Source organism: Herpailurus yagouaroundi, unplaced genomic scaffold, assembly GCF_014898765.1.
Source record: "Herpailurus yagouaroundi ecotype Mexico unplaced genomic scaffold, PumYag 142, whole genome shotgun sequence".
In the NCBI taxonomy this organism is placed as follows: Eukaryota; Metazoa; Chordata; class Mammalia; order Carnivora; family Felidae; genus Herpailurus; species Herpailurus yagouaroundi.
In genome coordinates this window covers 54,724,250-54,741,045 of record NW_024412397.1, presented here as the reverse complement: position 1 = coordinate 54,741,045, position 16,796 = coordinate 54,724,250, and the positions used below count along the sequence as shown (strand labels likewise).

Here is a 16,796-nt window from a genome sequence, read left to right as displayed (position 1 = left end):
CTGGGTGGCTCAGTAGGTTGAGCTTCCGACTTCGGCTCAGGTCATGATCTCACGATCTGTGAGTTCGAGCCCGGCGTCGGGCTCTGTGCTGACCGCTCAGAGCCTGGAACCTGTTTCAGATTCTGTGTCTCCCTCTCTCTCTGCCCCTCCCCCACTCATGCTCTGTCTCTCTCTCTGTGTCAAAAATAAATAAACATTTAAAAACAAAACAAAAAATAAATAAATAAAGTGGTCAGCATGTGCCTGGCATATAGGTGCTCAAAACTGTTTATCATTATCACTGCTAGAGGCACAGGAACCATTCCTTTTTTTATTCACTTAGTATTTGTTGGTCACTGTCTTTCTTTTTCCAAACAAGTCCAGACGAGACATGGTAAAGGGAGTCAAGGGCTTGGAATAGCGGCAGCAGAAGCAAGAGACCCCCAACACCACTCCTGATCCACTTGGGGAATGGAGCAGAGATTGGACACTGGAAATTGGTCATGGCACCAGTCCCACCCTCAGTGACACGCAGCCCCGTGTGGAAGAACACAGCATGGTGACACCACTCCTTGATTTTATATTGTCCAGAACAGATGAGGCAGAAGGATCACAGAGCAAGGGGCCGAGGGTGCTTGCAAAAGAATATTTGAGGGGATGTGTCTCCTTAGGCCAGCAAGGGAAGAAAGTGAGACCCTGGGGGCTGACCGACCTAGAGAAAAGGGAGCTGCTGAGGAACCGGAGAACAGAAGAAACTGCCCTGAGAGCTATCAGAGAGCAGAAGTGAGGAGAAGAGAATGTGGAAACTTGAGAGATAGAAGTCATGGGTGGGAGGTGCCCCTGGGTGGTTCAGTCGGTTAAGCCTCCGACTCTTGAGTTTTGGCTCAGGTCATGATCTCAAGGTCCGTGGGTTCGAGCCTGGTATGGGGCTCCACCCTAACTGTGGAGGCTGCTTGAAACTCTCTCTCTCTCTCTCTCTCTCTCTCTCTCTCTTTCTCTCTCTGTCCCTCTCACTGCCTCTCCCCTGCTCACGCTCTAAATAAATAAATAAATAAATATCTTTTTAAAATAAAAGTTGTGGGTGGGAAATAATAAGACTCCTTAATTCTTTTTAGAGTGCCCAGTGTACTGCATGTAAATAATCATTATTTGATAAGTAGATGTTGAATTAAATCCCCATGCACAGATTTGATTTGACTCCATGCCTAACACCTTGAAAGAATATATCATCTGCTGTCTGACAGGTTAACATCCTTATGCGTCAAAACTGATTTTTCTCCAAGGGACAGCGACTGTCATCATGGGTCCTTCTCTGTCACAGCAACTGTTTTTCCAGAAAGTGTAGTGGAGATGGATTTGTTTGTTTAAAACTTAAGATTGGGGTGCCTGGGTGGCTCAGTCGGTTAAGCGTCCGACTTCGGCTCAGGTCATGATCTCACGGTCCGTGGCAGCCCCGCGTCGGGCTCTGTGCTGACAGCTCAGAGCCTGGAGCCCATTTCAGATTCTGTGTCTCCCTCTCTCTCTGCCCCTCCCCTGTTCATGCTCTGTCTCTCTCTGTCCCAAAAATAAATAAACATTAAAAAAAAATTTTTTTAATTTAAGATTGGGTGCAGAACTCTAGAGGGGACGGAAAGACTGGTTCCAAAACTAAAAACAAATTATGATAATGAATGAAAAGGAAATGATAATTTATGAACATAAATAAATGAAAAATGAAATAATAAATTATGATAATAAATGCTAATTACCGCTAGATAGACGAAGAGTAAGAATAAGGCACTTTAACCGCTACGTGAAAACGGAAGCCGAGGGAGCAGTGTGTGAGCGGGTTCGAGTCTAATTCCCATCCACAGCCGGCGTTGCAGGGGTGGGGAAGGCCAGACCACCGGCAGAAAAACACTGGGGACCGCGTTGAAAATGGTTAGCGGCAGAGACAGGCCAGCTCACCCGCGGGGTGCTGACCACCTCTCTCTCGTGCGTGCAGGCACTGATAATGGTTCTGAAAGAATGAACGTGAACTCTGAATGGGCGTGCGTGGTTCGTTGGAGCCAATACACCCGTAAAGTGGTAAAGGCCATTTCGAGATGCTTCAGCCGATCCGACCCGACCGGGCCGCTTCTGAGACTCCCAGCGGGGCCCGCTGAGCACTTTGGTGGTGCTTCTCGTAAGCTTGCGTTTCCCTGGCTGGGCCGGAGGGTCTCTGTGCTTGGAGAGGTACGCGTTTCTGGGCCTGCCACGGTTCTGCCACGACCACTGGGTCCTGGCCACTCCAGGCAGGGAGCCGGGCCGGACTAGGTTCAGAAGGATGTTGGGCCGCTTCTCTGTTTCTTTCCCTGGGGCTACATGGAGCCCAGATATGCTTCTCTCTGCCTGTTTCCTCCCCCCTCCCCTGCTGCCTTTTCTCTGCTGCCCCACAGTTTCAAACAGCACTCGACTTTGGCTTCCCGTGGTGCCAATACTGGCCTTTCCTCTACTTGACTTTGCAGATAAGCTCACCAGGGTTCAGTGAGCCTAGGAACATTTCCATTTAAATTCCTGGGAGCCAGCATCTGATTAACTCAGCTAAGCCTCTGCATGGATGCCCCGGAGTTGGGTCTTCAAACGCCGTTCAATCAGCTCAGAGGAGGTAGTAATTGCCTTCCCTGTTCCTGGCAAGGACGTCGGCAGCAGAGGCTGTGGGCAGGGGGAGAAAATGGCCCCCAAAGCAGGTGTCAGCTCAACAGCCACCCCAGAAGGGACCACTACAGGTACCTCTGGTGCCTCCGCACTTGGTAGATTTGTAGGATGAACGTGGTAAGAAAAGCAGCAGCATTTAAAAGAAGGAGATTTATGAGAAAAAAAAAAAAAACACTTTTGATTCAGGTAAAAGAATATATATAGTCTGGCTCTGAAGCAAGTTGTCTAGAATGTGCCAGTACATGTTCACAAGACTATTCAGCTAGTTATGAGAGATGTGGACAAAAATAACCCAGTTTTCATCAGAGGCTATTTCTACTGCTGCTTCTCAAGTTGCATTGTACTGTTTTGATTGTCATTGTTTTTGGATTTTTCCCTTTCTCCATCATGGCTGTCTTTTTTTTATTTTAATATTTATTTATTTTTGGGAGACAGACAGAGTGCAAGCAGGGGAGGGGCAGGGAGAGAGGGAGACACAGAATCTGAAGCAGGCTCCAGGCTCCAAGCTGTCAGACACGGGGCTCAAACCCACGAAGTGTGGGATCATGACCTAGGCTGAAGTCTGACGCCTAACCGACTGAGCCACCCAGGCACCCCAATCATGGCTGTCTTTATATCCTATTAAACAGTTTTATTATGTCATCATTCCTGTTTCTCCTGCACTAATCAATGGCTTGCATATTTGTCCCGGCATCTTTTTTTAAGAGACACTGATGGTCTTTGCTCTTCTCCGAAAATTCTACAGACGTGTGTTTTACTCCCATGAGATAGGGTGTCCCCACTGTGCCTCCCCAAGAGCTACTGGCCATGGCGGATGAAAGTAACCACATTCTCTCCCAGGGGACTCCATCTGTAAGTATAGCTGAAGTACCCTCCCCTAGAAACCCAAATGGGAACAGTTTCATGGAGAGCACATCTCCAAGGTCGCATAGAGTCAGAACAGGCACCTTCCTACCTGTGTCAATCCCAAACAATGCTGTGAGGTTGTTATCATGTACTACCTTGGGGCGTCTGTGTGGCCAAGTCAGTTAAGCGTCCGATTTCAGCTCAGGTCATGATCTCACGGTTTGTGAATTCGAGCCTTGCATCGGGCTCTGTGCTAGCAGCTCAGAGCCTGGAGCCTGCTTCAGATTCTGTGTCACTGTCTCTCTCTGCCCCTCCCTGCTCGTTCTCTCTCTCCCTCTCTCTCTCTCTCTCTCTCTTTCAAAAATAAATAAAACATTAAATAACAACAATAATAATAATGCACTGCCTCAAAAACCCCCTCCTGTGTTCTATGAGATTTTACTCAACCAGCAATAAATGTATACCAATATTAATGATAACTAACCATTTTCTCAAGAAATATCACCCTCCACCTTTTCATGCTCAAAAGTCGAAGTGAAACTACTTTTTAAAAGCTTTGTATGAAGACAAAGGCCGTTGTAATTGCACTACCTACTGTGACCAAATGGGAGGAGGTTTGACATGTTGCTTTTTTTGTTTTGTATTGTTTTTTGTACAATATCATGTCTTTTGAAAGGGAAATGCTCAAAAGGCATTTATTTGTAGAAGCAGACTGGCTGAAGGAGGTATTCACAAACAAAATCCAATTGCAGATGATTGGGATAGCAATTAGCCTTAATGGAAAAGCCAGAATACATTCTGCTTCTGTGGCTGAGCACAAAATGCCGAAGCATTGTACTCTGAGTGATACAACTGGCGTATTTCCAACCATGCTTACTCAAAGGTGCTCTCACGGCATTCGTATGGTTTTAAGTACAGAATACATGCAAATCTCCAAGAAGGCAAGTCTGAAAAATTGAGAGAATGGCATTCAGCTGTTTTGTGCAGCTACAATTTCAGGTCAGAGAGTATCTGAAAAGCGGGCCTTGGGGCAATGTTCACTCACCCTCACACCTCTCTGTTCGGTTTTCTGTTTACTTTTACCCCAAAATGGCATGGCTTTGTTTCTCAGCAGTACATTAGTGAGAACCATTCCCTTATTTTCTTTTTTAAACAACTGTTTATTTAAAATCATAAGCCCATTGAGCATTCATAACGTTCTTCCTTCTCAAACCCCACAGAATTGGGATTTATTATTAACAGAATAAAAAAATTGCTGTTAAACAGCTGCATCCGTATCGCATAGGATTTTGCTCTGTGCGCAAAAGAGTGCCCTGCGTGTTTAGACTGTGGAGGACACGCAGGCGTGCAAGCGAGGAGGTCTGCGGTGGGTGGCACTGCCCCAGCGGGCCACCTTCTCACCCTCCTTGGAGGTGCCTTTTCCTCCTTCTCAGCCTCCTCATGAACTGCCCCCGCGAGACCAAACTGCTTCTTTTAGGTTTTTCTTGCCTCTCTCCACCCTAAATAGCCTCGAGCCCCAGCCAGGGAAATCTTTAGCACGTGGCTGGCCATGTCACTGCTCGGTTTAAGACGCTCTCGTGGAATACCACCACCTGTAAAGTCAAGTCCTGGGTACGAAGATTGCTTACAAAAGCTCCTCGGGATTTGGCCTTGACTGCCCATCCCAATTAGAGATAGGTTAGATGCCAGTGTCAGAAAATAAAATAACAGTGGCGGAGACAAAGACAGAGATGCAGAGCGGGGCTGCAATGGCACTCCACTGTGGCCAGACCCTTTATCTTGTGGTGCTCCCACAGCAACTTACGCCTCCCGGCCTGTCGGCAGGCCGGCCGAGGAAGGGGTAAAGAAGGGTATGCCTTTCGCTTTAGAGACATTTTCCAGAAACTGCACATTCCGCCGTTTCCAATTATACTCCAATAGCCAGAATTAGGCACCTCTGCACATTTAGGGAGACTGGGAGACACAGTCATTATTCTGCGACTACTTTATACTCTTCCATAAGGGAATCCTTTCTTTCTCTCTTCCGTTGAAGGTTACAGCCTGGCATGGGCAGGTCACATGGAGGAAAGCCAAAAAAGGCCACTTGACCCTGAAAAGATTTGTGGAGATTTCTTCAGTCCTGATGTCTCCCCAGACAAGAACACAGTGTTCCCTATTCTCCTGGGCAGGGTCCCCAGCATTGCTCTTCCTAAAGTGAGTCATGACGGCCTGGCTATCAGTCTTCACCGAGCGAGAGAATAGAAGCCCTTAACTTGGTTCTTCTTTTTCCTTTTTTAAATTTCTTTTCATCTTCTTTATTTGAGAGAGAGACAGAGCAAGTGGGAGAGAGGGACAGAGGGAGGGAGAGAGAGAGAATCTTAAGTAGTCTCTGACATGGGGCTCAATCCCATGACCCTGGGATCATGACCTGAGCTGAAATCAAGAGTCAGACGCTCCACCGAGTGAGCCACTCAGGTGCCCCGAGTTCTTCTATCTGCATGTAAAGAAAAATCAAGAACAGCAGCTCTAAATAAAGATACGCACAGAAATCAAAATGAAATAGGGACTTGCCAACTTTGCAAGACTGTTTTCCCCTTGTCAGCATCTTCTAATATGTGGTTTGTTTGTTTTCCCCTCGGGCCTAATAAATTACCTACCTTGAGAATTTCCTTTCCGGAGCCGGATCGTTCTTGCTTCAGTCATCGTTGGTGCAGCAGTGCTTCTGCTCCAGGTGTGGGAACTCTGTGAAACTCTGTGAAAACCAGGCGCCTCTCACACTCAGAGCTCATCTCATGGTGGCCAATATAGTCAAGAAATTCTCCAAGTCAAAAATCAGGACATCCGGTCTGACAGTAAAATCAAACCTAGGAGGGCAACAAAACACAATTTTGAAGTCATACTGAACAAAAATAATATATGAGAGATGATCACTGTAGTCATAGAAACCCTCACGGAGGCATATTGACCTACACTCCTCACCCTCTCTCCAAAAGAGAAGGCATGGAAGGCCATGTCCCTTTCTATTTTGAGAAATCTTTTATGGCCACTTAAAATCTAATTGGGGGCCTGGCAGCTTCCTTTTCCAAGAATACAGAGGATAATAAGAACAGTTATTCCTCTTTTTTCATGACTAGGTCATGTCTCTCTGAGCACATCATAAGCCTCTTGGCCATTAGGGATTTGCTGTGTGCATTTAGTTGCCTGCGCACGAGGGATGCTCAGTTAGTTCTTCCCAGTTACACTGCGGGATGGAGCGAGCATTGTCCATGGATGCCACTTATAAACCTTAATAGGTGAGGGGAAGAAAGAAGTGGCAGAAGGAAGTGTGTGGAAAGGGAGTTTAAGAGCAAGGAAAAGGAAGAACGAGAGAAGGAAGAGCAGGTGCCCCCAGCAATTGCTGAACCATTGAGGGCTTTGGATCATCTGTCTCCACTCCCCCGCAAGTCACCAAATGTGTTGCTTTACTTTATTTTTTTTTAAGATGAACTTAATTGTCACATTGGTTTCCATACAACACCCAGTGCTCATCCCAGCAGGTGCCCTCCTCAATGCCCATCACCCACCCTCCCCTCCCTCCCACCTCCCCATCAACCCTCCGATTGTTCTCAGTTTTTAAGAATCTCTTATGGTTTGGCTCCCTCCCTCCCTCCCTTTTTTTCCTTCCCTTCCCCCATGGTCTTCTGTTAAGCTTCTCAGGATCCACATAAGAGTGAAAACATATGGTATCTGTCTTTCTCTGTATGACTTAGTTCACTTAGCCTAACACTCTCCAGTTCCATCCACATTGCCACAAAGGGCCAGATTTCATTCTTTCTCATTGCCACGCAGTATTCCATTGTGTATATAAACCACAATTTCTGTATCCATTCATCGGTTGATGGACATTTAGGCTCTTTCCATAGTTTGGCTGTTGTTGAGAGCGCTGCTACAAACATTGGGGTACAAGTGCCCCTCTGCATCAGCACTCCTGTATCCCTTGGGTAAATTCCTAGCCGTGGTTGCTTTACTGTATAATCACAAATTGATCAATCGTCCTTTTTAAATGACAGGAGAATAGAAGAGAATGTAAGATTCTCTATCAAAAAATAAAAACAGATACTTTTGCATATTTAATCTGTGCCAGGGTGTGAAGTTGTTTATTTGGCCTTGACCAGAAAGATAGACGGAGCGCTTAGAAATGTTTATGATTGCTTATTGGCATTTTTTCATGACCTGATTTGCCCATATCACAGAGAAAGGGGATTAAGATCTCAGCATCCTTTTACAAATAGTAAGAAGGAGGAAAGCTAACTTACTTATCCTTGATGCAATTTATTACCCTCTGAGAAAATGTAAGTGTTTGACTCTATCCTGAAAATCACTCACTTCCATTTTAGTAAAAATCACGCTGTGTATGTTGAATTTACAAATATTATCATTGGTTACATCATTTAATTCTTCATTAATGGTTTTGCAAAAATCTCTTCATTCCCTCTGCTTGTCCTCTGGTAACATCATCTTATGTAAAATGCTGTGGGCATATTAAAAATAACAAAATATTGAATAAGAATTCAAATAACTCTGTTCATTTTGGAGTAAATATATATAATTTATGTTTTCAGCTCTTGCCAGTTTCACGTTTTACTTAGCAGAAAGTATCTCCCTAAGACCCACCTGCTTCAGAAGGAAATTCTGAGGCATCATTTCATTATTATTTTATATATTGAGATTCTATTATGTATAATCATAAGACTTTTTATGTGACTATAACCCTCCTGGGCTGTTATTTTTGTTTTTTAATCTTTAAGTTCATATTTAAAAGGCAAAAATGTCTTCAACGGGACCTGTTTTGTAGAGAGAGACTCCCTCATGCAATGGATTTTTCCATCTAAATTAGTCAGTACCGCTATTTTGCCAAAAACATGTATTTAACCCTCTTAAATCCCTCCGTGCCACAACCTGATCGTAGGATCATAACGTCATACAAAGCAGCCCAAAGTATCTTATGCAGCAATCTCCTTCACTAGTCTCTCTTCAGTGGACAAGTTGTGATTTCCAGGCTCTTCCTGACACACAAGTATCATGGGTCCTTCTTTCCTTTTTGTCTCTTCAGGTGTCAGTTTCTTTCTGTCCTTCAGACAGACTGTCTTCTGTCTAGGCATCCTGTAATCGGCAGGGCTGGGCAGGCCCCTCAGCTTTGCCTTCACAGCAGGTAGAATTTCCAGAGCTGGGGTGTTCTCTGCTGGGCTGTGGAGGGTCAGCAGTCAAAGGCTCGCAGCAGCAGAAGGCATATTCACCTGCCTGCCTCCTCCCAAACTCTGAAACCACCGGTCCCCAGAATGCCCATGAGATGGGCCCTTCCCTGAGTGTGACCCTTCCCTTGCCACAAGTCATATTTCCACTCAGTACACATGACTCGAATCACAGTCTGGACCACACCAAGAAATTTTGCACTGATGCATTGATGCAGTAATTCATCGAATAAATATTTTGCGGAGTTCCCACGATCAGCCAGGTATTTGCTGGATACTGGATGGGTAAAACACAGTCCCTACCCTCGAGGAGCTTATAATTTAGTAGGCTAACCCATTTTAAAAGACTCTGGTGGTTAAAACCCTCCATCAGTTTGGCTGAGCCATTTATGTAGGAAGTGAGAGATGAGGAGAAAAAAGGGGAGACATAGACCCTGGATAGAGATTTTCAACATTGTCGGGAGCTCCCACATACCAGACAGCCCATGGGATAGACAAGGCCTTACCTGTCGAAAGTGTGCATTTTTCTTCATCACACCTTGTGTGTGTGTTTTATTTTGTTGTGGATGTTTTCAACTTAAACCGTTTATCTCTCCCTGTCTGAATATCTGAAATGACATTAGTGATATTTTGGATCGTCATGCTGGTTTCTCAGGACAAGTCGTATTATGACAAGTTTTGTACTATAAGAAGCTTAAAAACAAACAAACAAACAAAACAGGCTGTTAACAGGAATTCAGTCAGCTACCAAAGAAGTTGGAGCCCAGAGAAAATACTCTGCCCTGTGGAACAGCAGGGCTGACCCTGGGGCCCAGGTCCTTCGTGTCCTTGGGAACATTTCTAGGGCCTTTCCCTTGGCCATCTCGCTATCACCTGTGAACATTTAACCAGAAGCCTTTAAACCAGGAAAAGGTGATGCCATGATATTCAAACTAGCCAATTTAAGCTTATCCTTCAACTGCTCTCTGCTTGTTAATGGGAAGCTCTTGATCCCCTCTAATGACAGAAATACAGGGGCACGGGCGCCCGGGTGGCTTAGTCAGTTAAGCGCCCGACTCTTGATTTCAGCTCAGGTCATGATCTCACGGTTCGTGGGATCGAGCCCTACGTCGAGCTCTGTGCTAACAGTATGGAGCCTGCTTGGGATTCTCTCCCTCTCTTTCTCTCTCCGCCCCTCCCCTGCTCACTCTCTCTCTATCCCAAAATAAATAAATAAACACCAAAAAAAATTTTTTTCTAATACAAAGGCAGATTTTCCTCTACAGCTCTGATTTATTTGTCACCATTACTGTTTTCCATTCTAATTACTGTGGTGTTTGGGTTTCGGGGGGTTGGGCACAGGCGGTATTTGTGAGCTGTGATTGTTACTACAGAATTCTAACCAGAAAGCATGTGACAGAAGATCGAAAGATACGCCCCCAAGTTACAAGGGGCCAGTGGCTTCTCTTATTTTTTTTTTTCCGCCCACATTTATTTTACTTACATTAACGGAGCGCTTACTGTGTGTTTACAGAGCTGGCTTGGGGCTAGGTAGGGGGCTAGAAAGGTGACTGAGAGGTAAGCAGGCCTGCGAGGAAGGAACTAAAGTAGCAGGTGAATGCCTGAGACAAACGATTGCACAGGAGCTGAGAGAGTGGCCCTAGATGCCATGGAAACACAGAGGGGAACTAATTCTCTCTGCAAGGGGTATCAGCAAAGGCTTCCCAGAGAAACTGGGTCCTTCGGGTGTTCACGCTTAACAATTAACAGACAGTTAAGACGAAACCCAGAGAAGCCAAGGAAAGATATCTCCAGTTACTGGAATCCTGGAGGGAGGGGGGGTGCTTTCAAATAATTTTAAAACCATTTAGCATTTTCATAGGTTCCTTTTCCGGGTTTACTAGCTTTCACACACACACACCCCCCCCCCACCACCACCTCCGGGTCCCTGACCGCAGTTGGCTCTCCCTGCCCTACACCGATGCTCAAGCCTTTCCAACAAGGCATTAAAGCGGCTTTCAAGGACAGCGATGAGTTAGTTCTTCCGCCAGAAAACCAACCCAGTAGCCGGTGCTCAAAAGAGCCACATCTCCTCACCGACCCAAGCGTTAACCCTTTGCCCTCTCTTGTTCTTCCTTGCCCCCAGGTCTCTGCGCAAGACGGGGTGTGGAACCTAACCACGGGGTGTCCATGACCCCCGAGGCTGCAGCCCATCAGCAATGAAAGGGTTATCGGGCAGCCGCAGCCACCACCACGGGGTCACCTGCGACGCGGCCTGCGACTCGCTGTCGCACCACTCGGACCGCAAGCCCTACCTGCTGAGCCCGCTGGAGCACCACCCGGCCGACCACCCTTACTACACTCAGCGGAACTCCTTCCAGGCCGAGTGCGTGGGCCCGTTCAGCGACCCGCTGGCCAGCAGCACCTTCCCGCGCAGGCACTACACCTCGCAGCAGGAGCTGAAGGACGAGTGCGCCCTGGTGCCCCGCACGCTGGCCGCCAAGGCCAACCGCATCCCCGCCAACCTCCTGGACCAGTTTGAGAGGCAGCTGCCGCTCAGCCGGGATGGCTACCACACGCTGCAGTACAAGCGCACGGCCGTGGAGCACCGCAGCGACAGCCCCGGCCGCATCCGCCACCTGGTCCACTCGGTCCAGAAGCTCTTCACCAAGTCGCACTCCCTGGAGGGGCCGTCCAAGGGCAGCGTCAACGGGGGCAAAGCCAGCCCCGACGAGACGCAGACGGGGAGGTACGGCAAGCGCAGCAAGAGCAAGGAGCGGCGCGCCGACCCCAAGGCCCGCGCCAACGCCTCCCCGGGCTGGTGGAGCTCCGACGACAACCTGGACGGCGACGTGTGCATCTACCACGCGCCCTCGGGAGTGATGACCATGGGCAGGTGCCCCGACCGCTCGGCCTCGCAGTACTTCATGGAGGCCTACAACACCATCAGCGAGCAGGCGGTCAAGGCCTCCCGGAGTAACAACGACGTCAAGTGCTCCACCTGTGCCAACCTGCCCGTCAACCTGGACGCGCCGCTCCTGAAGAAGAGCGCCTGGTCCTCCACCCTGACCGTGAGCCGCGCCAGGGAGGTGTACCAGAAAGCGTCGGTTAACATGGACCAGGCCATGGTGAAGTCAGAGTCCTGTCAGCAAGAGCGCTCCTGCCAGTACCTTCAGGTACCATTTATGTCGAGTGATGGGTGCTTAGAAATTGTACCGGCTGATTGTGTGGTGTTTTCTCCTGGGTCCTAGTCTTGTCTGCATGAACCTGAGCAAATTGTTAGGCATTTCTCTGGCCAACTGCTCCTCTCAGGAAACAAAACTGCCACCGACTTCATCCACTTATCTTGAGATAGAAAACCGCTCTAGAAAAGCATGCCTGCAGAAAGGCGCGGAGTTATTAATGATTCGGGTTCCTCTTTTGTCTCAGAGAACATGGGATAGGGAGCAGAGAAAAGGGGAGTCTACCCAGAATTTTAAAATAAATCCACCTTTTTACAAAAGTCGACAATGATCTTTTAAATTCTGGAAAGAGTTTAATAGGATCTATCGAGAGGTTTTGTGTTGGGTTTTTGTTTTTTTTATTATTATTATTATTGTTAAATTCTGCCTTAAGCTATTGGGGAATCTTGATCTGTATCTTCGCCATCACAATTGTTAGCACCACCGCCAACACTAACCGCACTCCCACCCCCGGAGCACAGGGAATCGGGATAATGCCCTGGGTGCTGAGGAGGTAGAGATAGAGCCAGTTTGGGGACCTGACAAGTGCACCTGCAGAGACCCGGGACAACAGAGAAGAAAAGGAAAAGCGGGGGAAAGCATCCACACAATAAAATGCAATTAGTGTCGGCGTGTAAATACCACACACGTACAGATCCAAGGCAACCCGCTCCTTTTCCTCTTTCCCACTACCCTTCCATTCACGGAACCTACATGGAGTCTTTATCTCTCCCCCGCCCCCACCCCTCTATCTAGTATTGTCATTTTTCCCAAGATATAACCCTCCCTAAGAAGGACCCTCTGATTTTTCCTTTTCACGGTGTCTTTTTTTTTCCTCTCTCGTCTCCTGGGACGCCCATCTTTTTTAAAAACTTTTTACTGGGGGCGCCTGGGTGGCGCAGTCAGTTAAGCGTCCGACTTCAGCCAGGTCACGATCTCGCACTCCGTGAGTTCGAGCCCCGTGTCAGGCTCTGGGCTGATGGCTCAGAGCCTGGAGCCTGTTTCCGATTCTGTGTCTCCCTCTCTCTCTGCCCCTCCCCTGTTCATGCTCTGTCTCTCTCTGCCCCCCCCCAAAAAATAAATAAACATTGAAAAAAAAATTTAAAAAACTTTTTACTGGACTACAAAGGCAGGACATAATCAGTTCCCACTCTGATCTGAAGAAGAAATGCAAGACAAACAGTCTTCCACTGAGAAATTCAACTTTTTGCTCTCTGAATTCCTCCTTGCAAACCTGGCTGCCTTGAGAATGCCTCTACCAAGCCCTGTGAATATGCCAGGCTGGCAGTCACTGGGCAAGGACATCCCAGCGTTCAGAAGCCACCAACGTGTGGGTGTTTTCACAAAGAGCACACAATCACGTGGTCAGTTTCTCCCACTGAAAGTAAATGAGGTATTGCCTCATTTACTATAATGTTGCTGGATGAGCTAAGTCATCAAGAACTATTCATGGAATTTCAGAGCTAAACAGTACGTCTAATCCAACCTCCTCATTCAGCATATAAAAAACTAGATTCAGAGAGAGGTAAAGGCCTAGTGGGTTATACTGTTATACTGTTCGTTTAGAGGTAGGATCAAATCCAAGTCACTTAATTGATAGAAATGACCGTGACAATCTTACCCACCACCTAGAATAAAGTATTTTGACTAGAACATCGGTCCTGAAGAAAGGATGGGTAAAGGCTCCAGTAGTGGTGAAAAGTGGAAGGATAAGGAAAGAAAGAAGGAAACTGATTTTGATTGAAAATCTACTGTGTACCAGATACTGTAGCAAATGTTCCACATTTGTTGTTCCACTGAATTTTCAAAATAATCCTGAGAGCTTGATATAATAATATTCTGTTTTTACAAGAGAGGAAACATTTAGAAATATCACGTGATTTAAAGCCTCATGGCCAATATGTTGAAGACCCAAGAGTTAGGCTTATCTCTACCTCATGCAAAATAGCTCTTTCCCTGGAATCAAGGGCATGAAAATGGTGAACAGGAGACAGAAAGTCTGTAGGGTAAACATATTATGACTAAAAGCTTTTCCATAAAATGAGAATGAAAGCTTAAAGATTTAAGTATGAGATTTAGTATCATAGCATTATCACATCTCATAGTAGAAAGACTTGGAAATTCTATTTTGAAGTGATTTACCTTATTCTAAGCCGGTTTTATAATGAAATGTTTGAGGCTTACAGAGAGGTATAAAGAAAAATAATAAGAAAACAAATGCTCAGTCATACATAACCCAACTAGAGAAATAAAACATTATTACAATGGATCACATATATACCTTCCCCAATCCCATTTCCTTCCCTTCGTCCCCAGAGCAACAGCTAATCTGACTTTGTTACCCAGAGGACCTTTGTTTTTAATTCTGAAGTTATTGGAAGACTGAAAAATATTAAGATTTTCTATCCTACATTGGGCAATGATGAATGTTGAACCAAGCCAGGTAAACCCTTTAAATATAAACTGGGCTCAAAAGCACAACTTCTTTAATAAATATTGACATTTGTTGAGTTCTTATTCTGTGTGAAACTTTCAGACTGGAAAAAAAAAATTCAGTGTGAGCAGGTAGTGTGCCTGGCAGATAAACTAAATGTCGAACAGCATGTTCTTCCCAGCCAGTGTGCCAAAAATTAAAGGGTCCCTGTGAAGGAGAAGGAGAAGGAGCTGGACATTCACAGGGGGAGGAAGGAGAACAGAAAACTCCCCGAGCTGGACATTCTCCCTGTCTCTCTCCTTGCTTTGGAGGAAACAGAGACTCTGCAGTCCCGCTGGAGCTTTTCTCAGAAAGACAGGTGTAGCCAGACCCTGCCAGTTCCCCTGGAATAATTTCATCGACAAGCTCATTCTTAGAAACAAATTTGGGGAAATAAAGAAAAGCGTGTGTGTGTAGGGGGTGGGGGGGGGGTTCTTTCCAGTGGTAGTGTCTTAATTACCAACTAATATTGAAACTGGATCTACAGATGTGTCTGACTTCAGCCTCACAAAGTTTAGTGGACAAAGCATTGAACTTCAAAGGAGAGGGTCTATGTTCTAGTCCCTGTTTGCCACTAACTAGGTAGTGATCACTTACTGCCTAGTGATATGGCTTGGAATTATCATCTCAGCTCTCTGGGTCTCCTTCCGCCGCCATAACATGAGGCATTTGGTCTAGAAGATCTGTGATCTGAGTTCACATTTTTAAACTCCTTAGTTACATATGAAGAGTACTCATGAGAGTGACTTTTAAGAGCCATGAGGCCTGGAAACTCTCATTTAATAAATACCTACCAAACGTACATGTTTTCCCAATATTATCTAATTTGCCCTGTAAAACTCTGTGTGGTATTTTACAGTTGAAGAGACTGAGATTTAGTAAATTAGGTTAAGTAATTTACCTACCGACACACAGTATGCGACAACGTGGAGGGTCAGAACAGATATATCTGGCTTCATAGCCTGGATTTTTCTAGTTACCGTGTCGAACCCCAACCCCTTCCAGATATAAAACAGAGGGAGGAAGTGGCATATATCAAATACCTGTTGTGTGCCAGAAACGACACGGTATCTCATTTAGTACCTGAAATAACTTCGTAACGTATTACTATTTACTCCAGTTTTACAGATGACTAAACTAAGGCACGAAAGATTAAATCGCTTACCAAGCAATGCTTAGATAGTGAGTAAAAGAGCTAAGACTTGATCCCAGATCTAAGTCTAAAATGTGCTCCAGAAACCGAAAGAAATGCATTTTATTTTCATTTTATTACCTGTTTTCTTCTGTAGCAAATGTATGTGTTCCTTTGACTTCTTATTTGTGCCTACAGTTGAGGATACACGTACATGAAATGTGACCCATCTTAGACAAGCGACAGAATGATTGATATGTCCCTAATTGGATTCAAGACTGCACAAAAGTTAAATCAGTATTCACCAATAATAGAATCTAAATACTAGCAAAGTCCTGATTTTCTCCTTATAAAACTATCTCTTGAAATTAATTTAACTTCGGCCATGGCCACGGTTATACAGAAAGTGAGAAGTCTGTAGGTATTTGGCCTCTGTCTGACGTGGCTTTAGAAATAAAGTCCTGTAGCTTGAAATTATTGCAAGACCCAGTTAATACAGTCGATTGTGGTATGTGCTCACTCACAAGCTGTTTGTAGTTAATAAAAAAAAAAAAAAGACTCCCTTTTCTTTCCCCCCAATATTGTTATTTTTAAATGTCAAGAATCAGATGTCTGCTGTTTAGAATCTTGTACCGCTGCCAGTGACTGTATCAGGGTTTGGAGCAGGGACATGGATTTGAAGACATTAAAACTGTTTAATTCTCAGTTGAGATGTGGTTGGCTTTTATACATTTGGAATAGAGCATTTATGGCACATCTCCGGGTAAGTGCTAATAGTTAATAAAATAAGATTGGGCTCAAAGGAGTAAAAGGAGTTTTTGTTGTTGTTTTGTTTTGCTTTAGAAAAGCAGGATTCTTGGTTCTGTACATGCTTCTTTATGTGAACGTTAAGTGTTGAGTGACTAGCATATAAAGCCATTCAGAAGAGCAAGATTTTAGATTTCCAACTGTTAACCTGGAAAAAAAAAATCCCTTCAATCATGTATTTTGCATTCATCCAGCAGCAGAAACAGGAAAAGGGAAACAAAACGCTCTCCCCAGTAGAAGTAGAGACACAGAGAGAGAGAGGGAGAGAGAGAGCAAGACAGAGACGGAGAAAGAAAGCCACTCTCAGAGATGAAATTTTAGGAGAGAGAAATGATCGACCTTTTTAAGGCTGAGTGGGTTTCTTCAGTTTGCGTGCAAGTTTCAAGAAATGGAAGGACTGACCAGGTTTGGGTACAACTCTTTTATTACTTTGTATTTGGTGAGAGTGTGTTTTTGGTTTGAGTGGGGGTTTT

At 45.5% G+C, this 16,796-nt stretch overlaps 1 protein-coding gene across 10 annotated transcripts in view; it reads left to right on the top strand.

The window, feature by feature from the left end:
- Positions 1-16,796, top strand: part of DLGAP1 (DLG associated protein 1) — an 898,848-nt gene that overhangs the window by 554,167 nt on the left and 327,885 nt on the right. For 4 of the 10 annotated variants that reach the window (XM_040479302.1, XM_040479303.1, XM_040479300.1 and 1 more), the window contains exon 4: positions 10,837-11,866. In XM_040479302.1, the coding sequence (XP_040335236.1) occupies positions 10,910-11,866 (957 nt within the window). In that variant the 5' untranslated portion in view covers positions 10,837-10,909. Of the gene's footprint in view, positions 1-10,836; positions 11,867-16,155; positions 16,280-16,561; positions 16,735-16,796 lie in introns of those variants that run through there. The other 6 variants (XM_040479312.1, XM_040479307.1, XM_040479311.1 and 3 more) reach the window with 4 other exon arrangements.